The sequence below is a fragment of the Pelobates fuscus genome, chromosome 12, assembly GCF_036172605.1.
Source record: "Pelobates fuscus isolate aPelFus1 chromosome 12, aPelFus1.pri, whole genome shotgun sequence".
NCBI lineage: Eukaryota > Metazoa > Chordata > Amphibia > Anura > Pelobatidae > Pelobates > Pelobates fuscus.
This window is the reverse complement of record NC_086328.1, coordinates 108,872,406-108,890,680: the sequence shown is the minus strand read 5'-3', so window position 1 is coordinate 108,890,680 and position 18,275 is coordinate 108,872,406. Positions and strand designations below refer to the sequence as shown.

General features: G+C 33.8%; 1 protein-coding gene across 1 annotated transcript in view; it reads right to left on the bottom strand.

Moving 5' to 3' along the window:
* The window catches only part of SLC6A5 (solute carrier family 6 member 5), a 73,522-nt gene extending 57,160 nt beyond the window's left edge, over positions 1-16,362 (bottom strand). The window contains exons 1-4 of the mRNA XM_063437858.1: positions 16,115-16,362; positions 9,724-10,242; positions 3,034-3,169; positions 1,710-1,841 (exon numbers count right to left, since the gene is read on the bottom strand). Coding sequence (XP_063293928.1) covers positions 1,710-1,841; positions 3,034-3,169; positions 9,724-10,242; positions 16,115-16,117 — 790 coding nt within the window. The 5' untranslated portion in view covers positions 16,118-16,362. The remainder of the gene's footprint in view (positions 1-1,709; positions 1,842-3,033; positions 3,170-9,723; positions 10,243-16,114) is intronic.
* Positions 16,363-18,275: the final 1,913 nt, after the last annotated feature.

Genomic DNA, 18,275 nt, shown 5'->3' with positions numbered 1-18,275 from the left:
GTATAATAAACACAGGTTACTGGCTATGGAGGGATAATGTAAAATAAACACAGGTTACTGGCTATAGGAGGATAATGTATAATAAACACATGTTACTGGCTATGGGGGGATAATGTATAATAAACACAGGTTACTGGCTATGGGGAGGATAATGTATAATAAACACAGGTTACTGGCTATGGGGGGGATAATGTATAATAAACACAGGTTACTGGTTGTGGGGGGATAATGTATAATAAACACAGGTTACTGGCTATGGGGGAGATAATGTATAATAAGCACAGGTTACTGGCTATGGGGGGGATAATGTATAATAAACACAGGTTACTGGCAATGGGAGGATAATGTATAATAAACAAAGGTTACTGGCTATGGGAGGATAATGTATAATAAACACCGGTTACTGGCTATGGGAGGATAATGTATAATAAACACAGGTTACTGGCTATGGGGAGGATAATGTATAATAAACACAGGTTACTGGCTATGGGGGATAATGTATAATAAACACAGGTTACTGGCTATGGGGGAGATAATGTATAATAAACACAAGTTACTGGCTATGGGAGGATAATGTATAATAAACACAGGTTACTGGCTATGGGGGATAATGTATAATAAACACAGGTTACTGGCTATGGAAGGGATAATGTATAATAAACACAGGTTACTGGCTATGGGGGGATAATGTATAATAAACACAGGTTACTGGCTATGGGGGATAATGTATAATAAACACAGGTTACTGGCTATGGAGAATAATGTATAATAAACACACACACAAAAAAAATAATAATAAAAAAAAAAAGAATGCAGCTTCAGAATTAATCTAAATTGTATGCTGTCTAGGAGGTGGGAGGGTCTGGGAAGGAGGGTTTGCTGCTGATTGGCTGGAATGTGTCTGCTGACTGTGAGGTACAGGGTCAAAGTTTACTCAATGAAGACGAATAGGGGGCGGACCGAACATCGCATATGTTCGCCGTTCGTGGCGAACGCAAACATGCGATGTTCGCCAGGAACTATTCACCAGCGAACCGTTCGGGACATCACTAATAAACACTACAAAGTGCACATGTAACACACACACAGTAAGAGAACGCACACATCACAGTACATAGTATGGAGAGTTCTTATAACACAGCACTGAGAACATGCAAAGCACCACAATTAGTACAACAGAACATGTGTATTTGAACATAGAATAGAAAGTAATTACAAAACAGTGCAAACTGACATACAATACAATCCTCATCCAGACACCATTACCCTGTACCCAGTTACCTGCTAACCTACCACCGTATTTATACTGCGCACAGTAACCCAGCCCTGCTAGCCAGTAAAAAAGCAGTCTTACATTATTACTTCATATTGCTAATGTGTCTAGCACCATTACCCTGATATCCAGAGTTACCAAACACATTACCAAACACTTGTTCCCTATTCCCTGGTACTGTTACAAAGTATTATTACCAAACACTGTTACCACACACACTCGGAAACGTAACCTTGCACTGCTGCTTAGTTCTTACGTTACCCTATTTCCTGGCACTGTTACTTTCTTACTTTGCCCTATTGCCCAGCACTGTGTATATGTCCCCTACACGTGTATCCAGTACCTCTACAATAAACTTTGCACTATTTTCATACTTGAAAATTAGAGAAATTTACATGATTGCTTCCTGGTTTCTCTGTTACCCTGATAAGATTACCTTGCAATCCAGGGATCGCTTTCCACACAGATATGGGACCCTGGCTTGCGAACTGCCCAAGGGACACTTCCAGTAAGAAAATGGGAACCCCAGCCAGGGCTAACATCAGCAGATATGGGATCAGAAATGCACCTGGGGAGACACAGCAAGGAAAACATGGGTTTTATTGCAAACTCCTCCCACAACGCATTCATGTGTTACTTTATAAAACAGCATTGCAAGCACTGGATGTATTGATTAATTTATTAGTATAAATTACTCGATAATATATGAATGGATTATGTATGTGTGGGTTTCTGTATTTTTGTGCTAATGTCTGGAGGCATGTGGGTTCCTGTAAATACGAAGATCTGAAATATAAAGCTAGTTACCACACTGATGTTCATGTCAGTCTCTCTGCCATGATTAACTGGACTGTAAACTGCATTACCCCAATCTGCACAGAGTAGATGTTCAATGTATGCACAATGATGCCAATTATTAACCAGGGATAGAGTATTTATGGAGGGTGCTGGTGTCGCGGTACTCAAACAATCCACGTGCTGCTCCGATCACGGTTAATACTCTTGGGTTTTCTGATAGAGAGAGGGACACTGCACACCCGTGGTGCCCCTCTACTTATATTTATATGATGCCTAGCATCATTTACAGTTCTGGGAATGCCAAGCCATCACTGTTACCCCATTCCCACACTTTTTGGGGTTGCAGGGTTGACATGAACCAATCAGTGTCCACCTCAGTATTTAAATAAAATGTTAGCACCATAGTATTTCCCCTGTCGTGGTTTCCCATTGGTTCCTTGTGTAGTGCTTTATGTATTACCTGATTTTTTGGTTGTCCGATTTTGTCTTGTTTACTCGTATTTCCTTATTTCTGGAATCCTGATCTTGACTAGTTTCACATTTATTCTTTTCCACTTTTATACATTACTGCAGCCATTCTAAGGTCCTGGAATACGTCCTTTGTGTCTTCATATTCCTGACCTATGATTGTATGTTGGGTAGTGCAGCCATGACACCTGGCCACATATCAATAAACATGTATAGATTGCAAAATCAATCTACAATGACCTCTGAAATACAGATGCCCAACATAGCCAAATAGCAGTATATACTATAGTTTTGTTGTTGAAGGAAACAACCCACACCTCAAGCACTTCAGTCTGTAATCTCCATGAGTTTATAAAACGGCAGATATCAATAGAACACCTGCCTGGCTATCACACATCTATCTTCTGTCCTTCTCAATGAGCTTTGGCTGTTAAATGGATTGACCAACTACTTCTCCTATTAATATAAAAAATCATATTGTGCCTGTATCTTACCTCCGCCATTTTTAAAGGCCAGGTAGGGGAATCGCCAGACGTTTCCCAGACCCACAGCATAGCCCACCATAGACAGGATGAAATCCAGTTTACTTGACCAGTTACCTCGAGCCTTGTTTTCATCTCCTTCATCATCCTAAAAAAAAAGAGAGATAATCAATTTTGGATTTTAAGAAATGGTTTGCAAAATAGCTGTTTTTTTTAATCATTATTCAATGCAATCTCTTGGTAATGTTAATATTTGTGGTTGCAAAGACTGAGACTTATAAACAGCAATAATAAAAAATATTAATAATATGAAGAACATACAAAGAAAAAACGTATACGAAATATGTGGCGCTAGGCAAATAGTAACCCAGTGCAGCCTAAAACACACTTAAATTGTATTGTCACCAAGTACACTCAGCAAAATTGCTAAATCCCAAACAAAAGTGTAAAGCGCACACATTAATAAAAATGTATTACCTTTGTAATATATGATGGTTCTTTTTTCTCAATGTAATCATAAAAGAACCCTATGTAGAATGAATATAAGAAAGAAGAACCATTGTGTAATCTGTTAACATAGAAATTACAATGATAGAGTAAAATGGAACACTCACAATTTTCAGAGCCCTTTAAAGATTTGCTCTAAACTCTAAACCATTGGGATAACTGGAAATTGTTGGAAAATCCTTGCTGGAACCGTAGAGTATCCAAAAGAAGCAGGAACCAAGTGGTAATGATAATAAAGACATGTATATTCCATATATATATATATATATATATATATATATATATATATATATATATATATATATATAAAAATAAATTAAAATAAAACAATATAAAATAAACACAACGTGTTTCAATCTGATATAGGTCTTGCACTTGAAGAAGACTTATATTGGGTCGAAACGTGTTGTGTGTATTTTATATAGTTTTTTTAAAAATATATATATATGGAATAAAAGTGTGTATCATCATTACTATTTGGTTCCTGTTTCTTTTGGATACTCCATTGTTCCAGCAATTTTCAGCTATCCCAGTGGTGGATGAAATGCTATTAGAGTTTAGAGCATTTCACGGCTCTGAAAATTGTGAGTGTTCCATTTTATTCTATCATTGTTTTTTCTATGTTAAGAGATTACACTATGGTTCTTCTTTCTTATATTAATGCTATATATGGTTATTTTATGATTACATTGAAAAAAAATGACCCTTCATATATTAAAAAGGCACAAAGGTGCTTTCACACCTTTGTGCCTTTGGGATTAGCATGGGTATGCAATCCTATAGTAAAAGTAATTGATAGTTTTTAATTTTAAAAATATAGATTTTATTATCTATGTAATTACCATTTATGGAATACAAAACCAAAATAAAGTAGACAATATAAACACTCATGTAAGAAAAATAAATATATTTGTTAACAGCAAAAAAACAACCCTTAAGTTGTACATTCCAGGAATCAACTTCCAATGAATGCCAGTTAGAAATGTGGTGGTTTACAGAGCTATGAAGTAATATTTGGAGCTCTGCTTTAAAGCACACAGTGCTGAATAGTATAGTGTGTGCTGAACATTGCAGTTTACACTGCTGTACAGTATAGTATCTATTACAATGTATAGATACCACACTGAGCATTCCAGACATTAGTGGAGCACAGTACAGATAGAATTGCCATAGGAAATAATATAGTATATCTGCATGTCTCTATCTATCATTATAATAAAAACTAAGACACAATATTAATAGATACTGAGGCACAGTATTAACGTATACTTCAGAGCATTAGTAGACTGACACAGTATTAACAGATACGAAGACATAGCAATAATGTATAATAAAACATAAATACATACTACACCACAAAATTCTAAGAAATTGCATTAATATGTGTTAAGACACAGTATTGATGCATACTAAACACTATTAATACATACTAAAACATACTAAGACATAGTATTGATACATACTAAACACACTATTAATACATACTAAAATATAATAAGACACAGTATTGATCCATACTAAACACAATATTAATACATAAAAAGACTTAGTATGGATTCATACTAAACACAGCATTGAAACATGTATACTCTGTGTTAAGGTATATTAATGCTAGATCTTTTGTTTTAGTATTCCTATGAATCTCTAACATACTTAGAGTGGGACACATTATTAATACACATTGAGACACAGTATTAACATGCTAATGCATATCAAGACATAGCATTGGCATTATTATTAATACATATCAAGACATAGCATTGATACATACTGTGTAATACCATTACAAATTAAATCCTAGCATCAATACTCATTGAAACATAGCATTAATACACACTGAAACATAGCATTAATGCTTATTGAGTCATAGTATCAATGCACTGAGCATTATCACTAAGACATAACATTAAAACACACTGAGACATAGTATCAATACACTGAACATTACTACACACTAAGACATAGCATTAATACACACTGAAACATAGCATTATTACACACCGAGACATAGCATTAATACACACTGAAACACAGCATTAGTACTCACTGAGTAATAGCATTATTACACACTAAGACATAGCATTATTACACAATGAGACATAGCATTAATACACACTGAAACATAGCATTAATGCTTATTGAGTCATAACATTAAGACATGGGTACATAGCATTAATACTCACTGAGACATAGCATTATTACACACTGAGACATAGCATTAATACTCACTGAGATATAACATTAATAATCACTTAGACATATCAATTACACACTGAGACATACCATTAATACACACTGATACTTAGCATTAATACTTACTGAGACATAGCATTATTACACAGTGAGACATGGCATTCATACTCACTGAGACATAGCATTATTACACACTGAGACATAGCATTAATACTCACTGAGACATATCATTAATACTCACTGAGTAATAGCATTATTACACACTGAGGCATACCATTAATACTCACTGAGACATACCATTAATACTCACTGAGACATGGCATCAATACTCACTGGGACATAGCATTACTACACACTGAAACATAGCATTAATACACTCTAAGATATAGCATTAATGCACACTGATACTTAGCAGTAATACACTCTAAGATATAGCATTAATGCACACTGAGACATAGCAGTAATACTCACTGAGACATAGAATTACTACACACTGAGATATAGCATAAATATTCACTGAAACATGGCATCAATACTCACTGGGACATAGCATTACTACATACTGAGACATACCATTAATAGTCACTGAGACATAGCATTAATACTCAATGAGACATAGCATTACTACATACTGAGACATACCATTTATAGTCACTGAGACATAGCATTATGACACACTGAGACATAGCATTAATACTCACTGAGACATAGAAATTGTTACACATTAAGAGATACCATTAATACTTACTGAGACATAGCATTAATACTTGCCGAGACATAGCATTATTATAGACTGAGACAGTGCATTAATACTCACTGAGTAAAAGCATTAATACTCACGGAGTAATAGCATTATTACACACTGAGGCATACCATAAATACTCACTGAGACATACCATTAATACTTACTGAGACATAGCATTATTACACACTGAGACGTAGCATTATTACACACTGAGACATTGCATTAATACTCACTGAGTAATAGCATTAATACACACTGAGATATAACATTAATACTCACTGAGACATAGCATTATGACACACTGAGACATACCATTAATACACAATGAGATATAGCATTGATACTCACTGAGACAAAGCATTACTATGCACTGAGACATAGCATTAATACTCACTGAGATATAACATTAATACTCACTGAGACATAGCAATATTACACACTGAGACATAGCATTAATACTCACTGAGATATAACATTAATACTCACTGAGATATAGCAGTATTACACACTGAGACATACCATTAATACTCACTGAGACATAGCATTAATACTCACTGAGATATAACATTAATACTCACTGAGACATAGCAGTATTACACACTGAGACATACCATTAATACACACTGAGACATAGCATTAATACTCACTGAGACATAGCATTTTTACACACTGAGACATACCATGAATACTTGCTGAGACATAACATTATTACACACTGAGACATAGCTTTAATACTCACTAAATTATAACATTAATACTCACTGAGACATAGCATTACTATGCACTGAGACATAGCATTAATACTCTCTGAGACATAGGATTATTACACACTGAGACATACCATTATTACACACTGAGACATAGCATTAATACTCACTGAGACATAGCATTATTACACACTGAGACATACCATTAATACTCGCTGAGACATACCATTAATACTCGCTGAGACATAGCATTATTACACACTGAGACATAGCATTAATACTCACTGAGATATAACATTAACACACACTGAGACATAACATTAATACACACTGAGACATAGCATTAATACTCACTGAGACATAACATTACTACTCACTGAGACATACCATTAATACTCACTGAGACAAAGCATTATTACACACTGAGACATAGCATTAATACTCACTGAGACATAGTATTACTACGCACTGAGACATAACATTAATACTCACTGAGACATAGCATCAATACACACTGAGATGTGCAATTATTACTCACTGATAATCCACACAGGAAAAGGAAGCCACACTCTTATTTAAAGACCTAGGTGCTCCAGACCTGGAGCTGGCAAACCCTATTACAGAAGTCAACAAATACATATGGTCTAGGCCCTCCAGGTCTACCATCAAGAAGTTTTATTGGAACAAGAAATGCAAGGTTTCTGCCTGCACAGAGGCCTTTGTCAAGCTTTCTATTATTACTCACTGAGACATAGCATCAATACACACTGAGTCATATCAATACATTTCACTAAGCAAAAGCATTAATACTCACATAGACATATCATTAAAGTTCATTAATACACGCTGAGGCACAGCATCACTACACATTGAGACATAGCATTAATACTCACTGAGTCATAACATTAATACTCATTGAAACATAGCATTAACATACATTGAAGCATAGCAATATAACACACTGAGATGTGGTAATACTCACTGAGTAATAGCATCAATACTTCCTAAACCACATCATTATTACCATAGCAATAATAGGCACTGAGACATACCATTAATCCACAGAAAGATACAGAATTAATACACACTGAGACATAGCATTAATATTCAGTAATATATAGCATTATTACACACTGAGACATAGCATTAATATTCAGTAATATATAGCATTTTTAATACACACTGAGACATAGCATTAATATACAGTAATATATAGCATTAATGCATACTGAGGTATAGCAATTATATATATAAAGACACAGCATTAATGTATACTCAGTATTAATATAAACTGGCACAGCATTGAGACATACTAGCACACAGCATTAAAACACACTAGGAGACAGCATTAACACACCCAGAGACATACTAATAATATGTAGCAAGATATAATATTTAAGACATTACTAATTAGTATTAAAACACAGAATTCATGCATATTACCGGTAATTCCCAGAATTAATACATACTTGGACAGGGTACTAATAGTTATTAAGACACAATAATGTATTCAATAAAGAACAAACTTGAAACACAAAATGCAAAAAATATCCAACACAATAATTCTCCAACTCATCTAGCCAATACTAACCCAATGATTATTATAAATTGTTACGATTCCACAACTGCTTTATTTATACTTAGACACATATTTAAAATGTATGAAGATGCCATATTTACTCGTATTTATTAATTATTAATTTTAATATGTATTAAGATGAAGCATTAAGAATAAAATAAAAAAGTACAATAAATATTAAAACATACTAATAGAGATTTTTACAAAATATTGAAATTCAGTATTGTTACTAAGTAGTACAATTAATTCTTAATATATATATATATATTACTAAGATGCAGCATTAAAATGAAAAAATAAAAAAAATCATGAATAACAGTATACATTTTACTAAGATATATATTTTATCTAAACACATCTATAAGAAGTAAAATAATTCCGAGACACAGCAATATGGATTCAAGAGCTGCCGTAAAATTAGTATAAATACTTAGACATGTCTCTTTTTTGTGTGAATTTTTTAAGATGCATGATTAATACTTATATGTTAAAATGTAATATGATGCAACAAAAGTAGTATTAATACTTACAAAGACACGACTTTAAGAATGATTAGGATGCAGGAGTAATACTTACTAAAGAATATTAAGATTAAACTCCAGCCAGTTCACAGTTTAAAAACCATATGTGCGTTAGTAAGCATTAATACTTGGTAAGAATAAAGCATACAATACGTTGCAATAGTAATAGTATTAATGATTACTAATGCACATATGGTTTTTCACTAAACTGCTGACTGGCTGGAATTCTTAGTCAATGTAAAGTGAATTTCATGTATTATGTCCAATTTCTCTTTGTGGCCACGATTTTAAAATTAATTTTAGATTTCCAGCAATTCCAACGTGAAAAACCCTGATAGTTTAATCGATAAGTAAGGTACTGTAATTGTAGTATTATTACTTACAGACACAGAGTCAGTAGTTGCTATGATGCAGCAATAGAATGTTTAAGCATTATTAAAACCAACTTACCTCCTCGAGGCTGCCAGGGTAAACAGAGGTGTTGCCATCTGTGCCTAGTACCACAGTACTCTGTGTCATGGGCACCCAACCCCCCTGGGCATTATTTTGCTCAAGAGAAGTCTTTCTGAAGCTCTGGTGAAGCTCCCCTTCTGCACTCTGGAGGGGTACAATGCGGCATTGCACAGCATTACTCTGCCCATTTCGATCTGCCAGTGAGTCATTCTTCAGGGGAAAACTCTCTACAGAATCTTTCCTCTGGGCAAAGTTGCTGTGAATTGGGGTGCTAGACTTGCAGGACCCCCCAGTTTTAGATCTCTCCAGGGGGCTAACCTTGGGGTCTTCAGAAGGGAACCCCTTGCAGTCACTGGAAGCAGATTGGGACAGTTTGGCGAGTTTTGAAGATGCTTGTAGAGGGATATCATTATCAGCACCTTGCTTCGTGATTCCTGCAGCCCCAATGGGCCCCGGGGCAGCACCATCTGGACTGTTCACTGTCTTCTTCCCTAAATCCATTGGATTCGCCAAATCCTGTCGAAAACAAAGAATAGGTTAACACAGAATCAACATTAACATGTGTTTCTCTACCTGTGCAATGCTTAATATAGAGAGTGTGTTAGTCTACCTGTAATACGCTTAATATACAGAGCACATTCTCCTCTACACTGACCCAGGCTGGCTGTAATAAATATTAGCCTTGGATTACATTTCACACGGCAGCTGGGGGGGCTCCATTCTCCCTTCTCTATTGTAGAAAGATTCCTTAATTTTCCGCCCCATTTACCTTGTGTCACTCAGTAAAACGCATTCCCTGTTCCACAGACAAGCTCTGGATGCAGAGGGTAAAACAAAGCGCTTTCCAATATTCCCCCAAATCATCCATAATCCAGATTGAAGATTTCATTTAATTAAACAAAGGTAGGATTATCTGTACCAGTATATAACATGCCAGCTAATTCCAATTTTCCCCGATCAGCACTTAAAATATAAGGATATAGGCACAAATACAAAGGTACATACATACAAGCACACATACACACAAAAGCATTAGTACATAGAAGCACACATATACATTCATAAACAGACATACACACATATATAGATCAACGTGCATACATTGAACATTCATTGATTTATTAATAAATGAATATGACACAAATATATACTATATATTATAGTCCATCATACTGATTCAGGTTTAGCACTGGATGGACAGCTGCTGATGTTACTGTAACAGCCTGTCTTACTGATTGAGGTTCAGCACTGGATGAACAGTTCCCAGTGTTACTGTGATAGTCATACTGATTGAGGTTCAGCACTTTATGGACAGCTCCTGGTGTTACTGGGATAGTCCATCAAACTGACTCAGGTTCAGCACTGGATGGACAGCTCCTGGTGTTACTGGGATAGCCCACCAAACTGACTCAGGTTCAGCACTGGATGGACAGCTCCTGGTGTTACTGGGATAGCCCACCAAACTGACTCAGGTTCAGAACTGGATGGACAGCTCCTGGTGTTACTGTGATTCCATCATACTGACTCAGGTTCAGCCATGGACAGCTCCTGGTGTTACTGGGATAGCCCACCAAACTGACTCAGGTTCAGCACTGGATGGACAGCTCCTGGTGTTACTGGGATTCCATCATACTGATTCAGGTTCAGCCATGGACAGCTCCCATTGTGACTGTGATAGTCTGCGTTACTTATTTGGGTTCAGCACTGGATGGACAGTTCCCAGTGTTGCTGTCATAGTCTATTTAACTGATTCGGGTTCAGCACTGGACAACACCCGATGTTACTGTTATAGGCTATCTTACTGATTCAAGTTCAGTACTGGACAGCTCCCAGTGTTACTGTGATCATCTGTGTTACTGATTCGGGTCCGGCACTGGACAGCTACTAGTGTTACTGTGATAATCTATATTAATGATTCAGGTTCAGCACTGGACAGCTATTAGTGTTACTGTGATAATCTGTTTTACTGATCCGGGTCCGGCACTGGACAGCTCCCGGTGTTACTGTGATAATCTGTATTACTGATCAGGTTTGGTACTGGACTGTTCCTAGTGTTACTGTGATAATCAGTGTTACTAATTTAGGTTCAGCACTGGACAGCTCCTAGTGTTACTGTGATAATCAGTGTTACTAATTTAGGTTCAGCACTGGACAGCACCTAGTCTTACTGTGATAATGTGTTACTAATTTAGGTTCAGCACTGGACAGCTCCTGGTGTTACTGTGATAATGTGTTACTAATTTAGGTTCAGCACTGGACAGCTCCTAGTGTTACTGTGATAATCAGTGTTACTAATTTAGGTTCAGGTTCAGCACTGGACAGCTCCTAGTGTTACTATGATGACATTTCCTCTGTTACTGTTTTAGAGTCAGTCTACTAAACCCGTTTAAACTCTCTGCACAATTCTATGATAATTAGTGTTCAGTATTAGAAAGGTTGTTACTTTGTTACTGTCTTCATTGCAGCATTGGACAGCTCTCGGGATGATACTATAAACGTTACATTGTAGATTTTACTGTTACCATATTGTGTCTGTATCTGTTTCAGCTCCTGTTGATACTGTGTTCCTGCTGTTTTAGCTTTTTATAAAGTTTTATACAGTTATTGCATAATACTGTGATAGTCATTGCATAATACTGAAATGGTTATTGTCTAATACTGCGTTAGTTATAGTATAATACTGTGATAGTTGCTGTAAAACACTGAGATCATTAATATATAATAATGTGTTGGTTTTTCTATAATACTGTATTAGTTACTTAATAATACTGAGATCTTTAATATATAATACTGTGTTAGTTATTCTATAATACTATGTTAGTTATTATATAATACTGTGTTTGTTATTCTATAATACTGTGTTTGTTATTCTATAATACTACGTTAGTTATTCTATAATACTATGTTAGTTATTCTATAATATTCTGATAGTCAATGTATAATACTAAGATCATTAATATATAATAATGTGTTAGTTATTCTATAATACTATGTTAATTATTATATAATACTGTGATAGTTAATGTGTAATACTGAGATCTTTAATATATAACACTGTGTTAGTTATTCTATAATACTGTGATGGTTAATGTGTAATACTGAGATCATTAATATATAATACTGTGTTAGTTATTCTATAATACGGTGATAGTAATTGTGTAATACTGAGATCTTTAATATATAATACTGTGTTAGTTATTCTATAATACTGTGTTAGTTATTCTATAATACTGTGATAGTTAATGTTTAATACTGAGATCTTTAATATATAATACTGTGTTAGTTATTCTATAATATTCTGATATTTAATGTATAATACTAAGATAATTAATATTTAATAATGTGTTCGTTATTCTACAATACTGTGTTAGTGATTCTGTAATATTCTGATAGTCAATGTATAATACTAAGATCATTAATATATAATAATGTGTTAGTTATTCTATAATACTATGTTAGTTATTATATAATACTGTGATAGTTAATGTGTAATACTGAGATCTTTAATATATAACACTGTGTTAGTTATTCTATAATACTGTGATGGTTAATGTGTAATACTGAGATCATTAATATATAATACTGTGTTAGTTATTCTATAATACGGTGATAGTAATTGTGTAATACTGAGATCTTTAATATATAATACTGTGTTAGTTATTCTATAATACTGTGTTAGTTATTCTATAATACTGTGTTAGGTGTTCTATATCACTGTGATAGTTGCTGTAAAATACTGAGATCTGTAATATATAAAACTGTGTTAGTTATTCTATAATATTCTGATAGTCAGTGTATAATACTGAGATCATTACTATATAATACTGTGTTAGTTTAATATAATACTGTGATACTTAATGTATAATGATGAGATCTGTATAGAATACTGTGTTAGTTATTATATAATACTGTGATAGTTATTCTATAATATTCTGATAGTCAATGTATAATACTGAGATCCTTATTATATAATACTGTGTTTGTTATTATATAATACTGTAATAGTGAATGTATAATGATGAGATCTGTAATATGTAATACTGTGTTAGTTATTATATAATACGGTAATAGTGAATGTATAATGATGAGATCTGTAATATGTAATACTGTGTTAGTTATTATATAATACGGTAATAGATAATGTGTAATGATGAGATCTGTAATATATAATACTGTGTTAGTTACTGTATCATACTGTGTTATTTATTGTATAATACGGTTAGTTATTGCATAATACTGTGTCAATTACTGTTTAATACAGAGATAATTATTATTTAAAACTGTTATATATTGTATAATATTGTGTCCGTTGTTGTATAATACTATGTTACTTATTGTATAATACTGTGATAGTTATGGTATAATACTGTCTTAGTTTTGTATAATACCATGATGATTATTGTATAATACTAAGATACTTAACCTAATACTAAAGTTATAAAGTTACTATTTCAGCTTCTCCAGTTAATAATAATAATAATAATAATAATAATAATAATAATAATAATAACAATAATAATAATAATAAATGACTGAAAAAACCCAATAACAATAATAACCAATAATAATAGAGTATAATAACACACGGTATATGTGCTCACAACTCAATCAGGGAGGAACTTATGTCCACAGCAATGTACAAAAACCAGACAAGAGCAAGTTCCTGGGACTGACAAAATAATCCTCCTTTCTATGTGCAGGAATGAAGCGTTCTATTCTGAAATTCTATCCCAGATCTAGTAATGCTACCTTTATTACTCTCTAATGCCAACTCCCAGGATATCAGGGGGATTTTGCTATTGTTTAATTTCACTCCTGGATATTCTCCTGTTTAATGCTATTATAATTAGTCATTTGCTCAGCATTATACTGCAAAACTAAACTAAGTCTGTCAGGTTATTGTCCAGAATTCAAAACTCATTTCTAATTTAAGGCCAAAATAGCTGATTTATACAATTTCTCCAAGTCAGCTATGTTTCGAGTCTCAACTCCCTTTATAACATAATGACAGTCTATATAAAGGTGTATCTCCCTGTATAACATTATGGCAGTCTATATAAAAAGTTATCTCTCTTTATATGACTATGATAGTCTATATAACTGTTAATCTCTATATATAACACTGTGACAGTCTATGTAAAGGTTTCTCTCTCTGTAAAACACCATGATAGTCTGTGTAACTGTGTATCTCTCTGTAACACTATGATAGTCTGTATGACTGTTAATCTCTATATATAACACTGTGACAGTCTATGTAAAGGTTTATCTCTCTGTATAACACCATGATAGTCTGTGTAACTGTGTATCTCTCTATAACACTATGTTAGTCTATATTTCAAATTATCTCTCTGTATAACATTATGACAGTCTATATAAAGAATTATCTCTCTGTATAACACTGTGATGGTTTATATAACTGTTTATTTATCTGTATAACACTACGATAGTGTATGTAAATGTCTGTGTCTCTATATAACACTATGATAGTCTATATAACTGTTTATCTCTGTATAACACTATGTTAGTCTGTGTAACTGTTTATTTCTCGGTATAACACTATGATAGTCTATGTAACTGTTTATCTCTGTATAACACTATGATAGTCAATATAAATGTTTGTCTCTCTATATAACACTATGATAGTCTATATAACGGTCATCTCTCTGTATAACACTATGATAGTCTATATAAAGGGTTATCTCTATGTATAACACTATGATAGTCTATATAAAGGGTTATCTCTATGTATAACACTATGATAGTCTATATAAAGGGTTATCTCTATGTATAACACTATGATAGTCTATATAAAGGGTTATCTCTATGTATAACACTATGATAGTCTATATAAAGGGTTATCTCTATGTATAACACTATGATCGTCTATATAAAGGGTTATCTCTATGTATAACACTATGATAGTCTATATAAAGGGTTATCTCTATGTATAACACTATGATAGTCTATATAAAGGGTTATCTCTATGTATAACACTATGATAGTCTATATAAAGGGTTATCTCTATGTATAACACTATGATAGTCTATATAAAGGGTTATCTCTATGTATAACACTATGATAGTCTATATAAAGGGTTATCTCTATGTATAACACTATGATAGTCTATATAAAGGTGTATCTCCCTGTATAACACTATGCTATTCTATATAACGGTAATCTCTGTATAACACTATGCTAGTCTATATAACTTTTGATCTCTCTGTATAACACTATGATAAATACTGTACCAGTAATATAATGCCTAGTAATATTATACCAGGAGATTAAACAGTGTTAATTATTCTACAAATAAAATCAATGTACAGGAAGGCAGTCTGTACCCCTATCCTCCCAGAGGTGCATAAAATGGGTAAATTGCAGCACTCACCATAGTCCTGTTCTGTCCTGGGTGCCTGTGGAGGGTCCACTCACTGGCTATAGACTGGAGCAGACTGTTACAGCACAGAACCTTCTATATGAAGCTGGAGCAGAGAGAGTTTGCGTCAGTGCAGAGGAAGGTGCCCTTCGTTTGACATTTTCTTGATAATAAGAGTTTGATAAATCATTAGTCCAGGATTCAGATTTTAAAGGGACAGTGTCAGCTCCAAGTCACAGCCTGTCCCCCAGCCTGCATTGCCAATGTTTATTATGTGTGACTCACAAAGGATGCTCAGTGCACTTAGTCAGAGCTGATCTGCCCCCAATTCTTGTTAGTATTTGTGGGGGGGGGGGGGACATCCAAGCACCCCATCCCTACACCTTAACCCAGCCTGAATCCATGACAGATCTTCCCTCCTGCTCTCCCTGTGTCCTTTAATTTAATTGGCTCTGCAGTCACAAGTGCCTCCTAAATTTGCAATGGAGGGGGTGCAGACCCCCATCCAGAATTTACATCAATATTTCTTCTCCCCAAGAACACCTTTCACACCTTTCACACCTTTCACACCTTTCACACCTTTCACACCTTTCACACCTTTCAGTGGCTGTTTTCAAATGTTTTGGTTTTTATTTATTTTATATATATATAGGCTGTAACGTCTGTTTTTATAAATGTGTTTCTTTTCATTTATTTATTTATTTGTATTTTTAGTAAGGTATTCAGTAAGAATTTTCCTGATATATATTTACTGTTTACCTCATTTTTAATCTAACTCGTTATTTCTTCACATCAAGAAATCAAAACAAACAAACAAAAAAACCGAAACAACTTCTTATACAGTGGTTTATTAAATAATGATATAATTGACATCCGTTTTAATCCCAAAATTCGTATTTTTTTCTGCATCACTTTAATACTTACGAGCAAATACACCAAATGATCGTATCTACTGTGTTTGTTTTGTATTGTATCTAACACACATTACACCCGTGTTACTGTTTGTCTTAGAAATATAATAGTGCTGATAAATTCAGTGCTGAAAATCCTGTAAATGATGGAAAATACGTTAAATGTAAATGAATGAAATGATAAAATTATGGAGTTTCATTCTCCCTCCCTCCCCCTCACCCCCTCTCACCCTGAATAGTTTCGATTAGATAGAACAGACAGAATAATTATTGAATAACATTTAATTGAAATAAAAAACAACAAACACACACAAAATAAACTTTAAAAAGTATGGATTTTAAGCATACACGCACATATACACTATATATATATATATATATTTTTTTTTTTAATATACTATATATACATTGAATATTATTATGTAGCAGTGAAACGTTGAATTTGTGAGTATACAGTTGCTACAAACACACAATGTGCGGTATAACTAAATCTTTGAGTTTCCTGCATTGCCAAAAATTAATAGATGAATCATTTTATGTGAATTAAATGATTAATATCGATTATTCGATCAAATCATTTTTTTTTTATCCTATTAAAATATCTTCGTTGTTCCTATATCATCCTATTAACCCAAAGTTTAATAACCATGCCATAATGACACACGTGAAACGCTATAGGTTTCCCTGTACTTGTGGACGACAATGAATGGGTTAATATTTATTTATGTATTTATTTTATTTATGTATTTATTTATTTATTTATTTATTTATTTATTTGGATAGATTTTCCTTTTTGACTGGGATCTTACCTGTCCTGCATTCATTAAATGTAATTCTATGATTTCTAAAGTAGTATTGTTACCCCCTTATCACAGTGTAAAGTGTCTCTATTTAACCCTTTGGGGGAGAATAAAGCTGTGATCTGATTGGTCAGTCTTTTTAACCCTTCAAATGCTGGAATGAACTCGCAGCCCTGCAATTAGGGACTAGACATTGCATGACGTGTGTCTTAAGGGTCGATTCCATAAAAAGTAAATTGGGTGAATTTAAAACAGAATTTTAAAAATTGGGCAAAATAACTGATTCAGGGAAATAAAAATCTCTAATTCAGCTCTGGTCGTATTTGGGGTAAATTCGCCTAAATTTGTCAATTCCGTTTCCAATTTTCTGTCTAATGAATAAACTTTGTTGTCTGGTATGTGTGATGCAGGTTTGTTGTCTATTATTTTCTTAGTTGTGTGAATTTTGGTTTATTTGTGTGT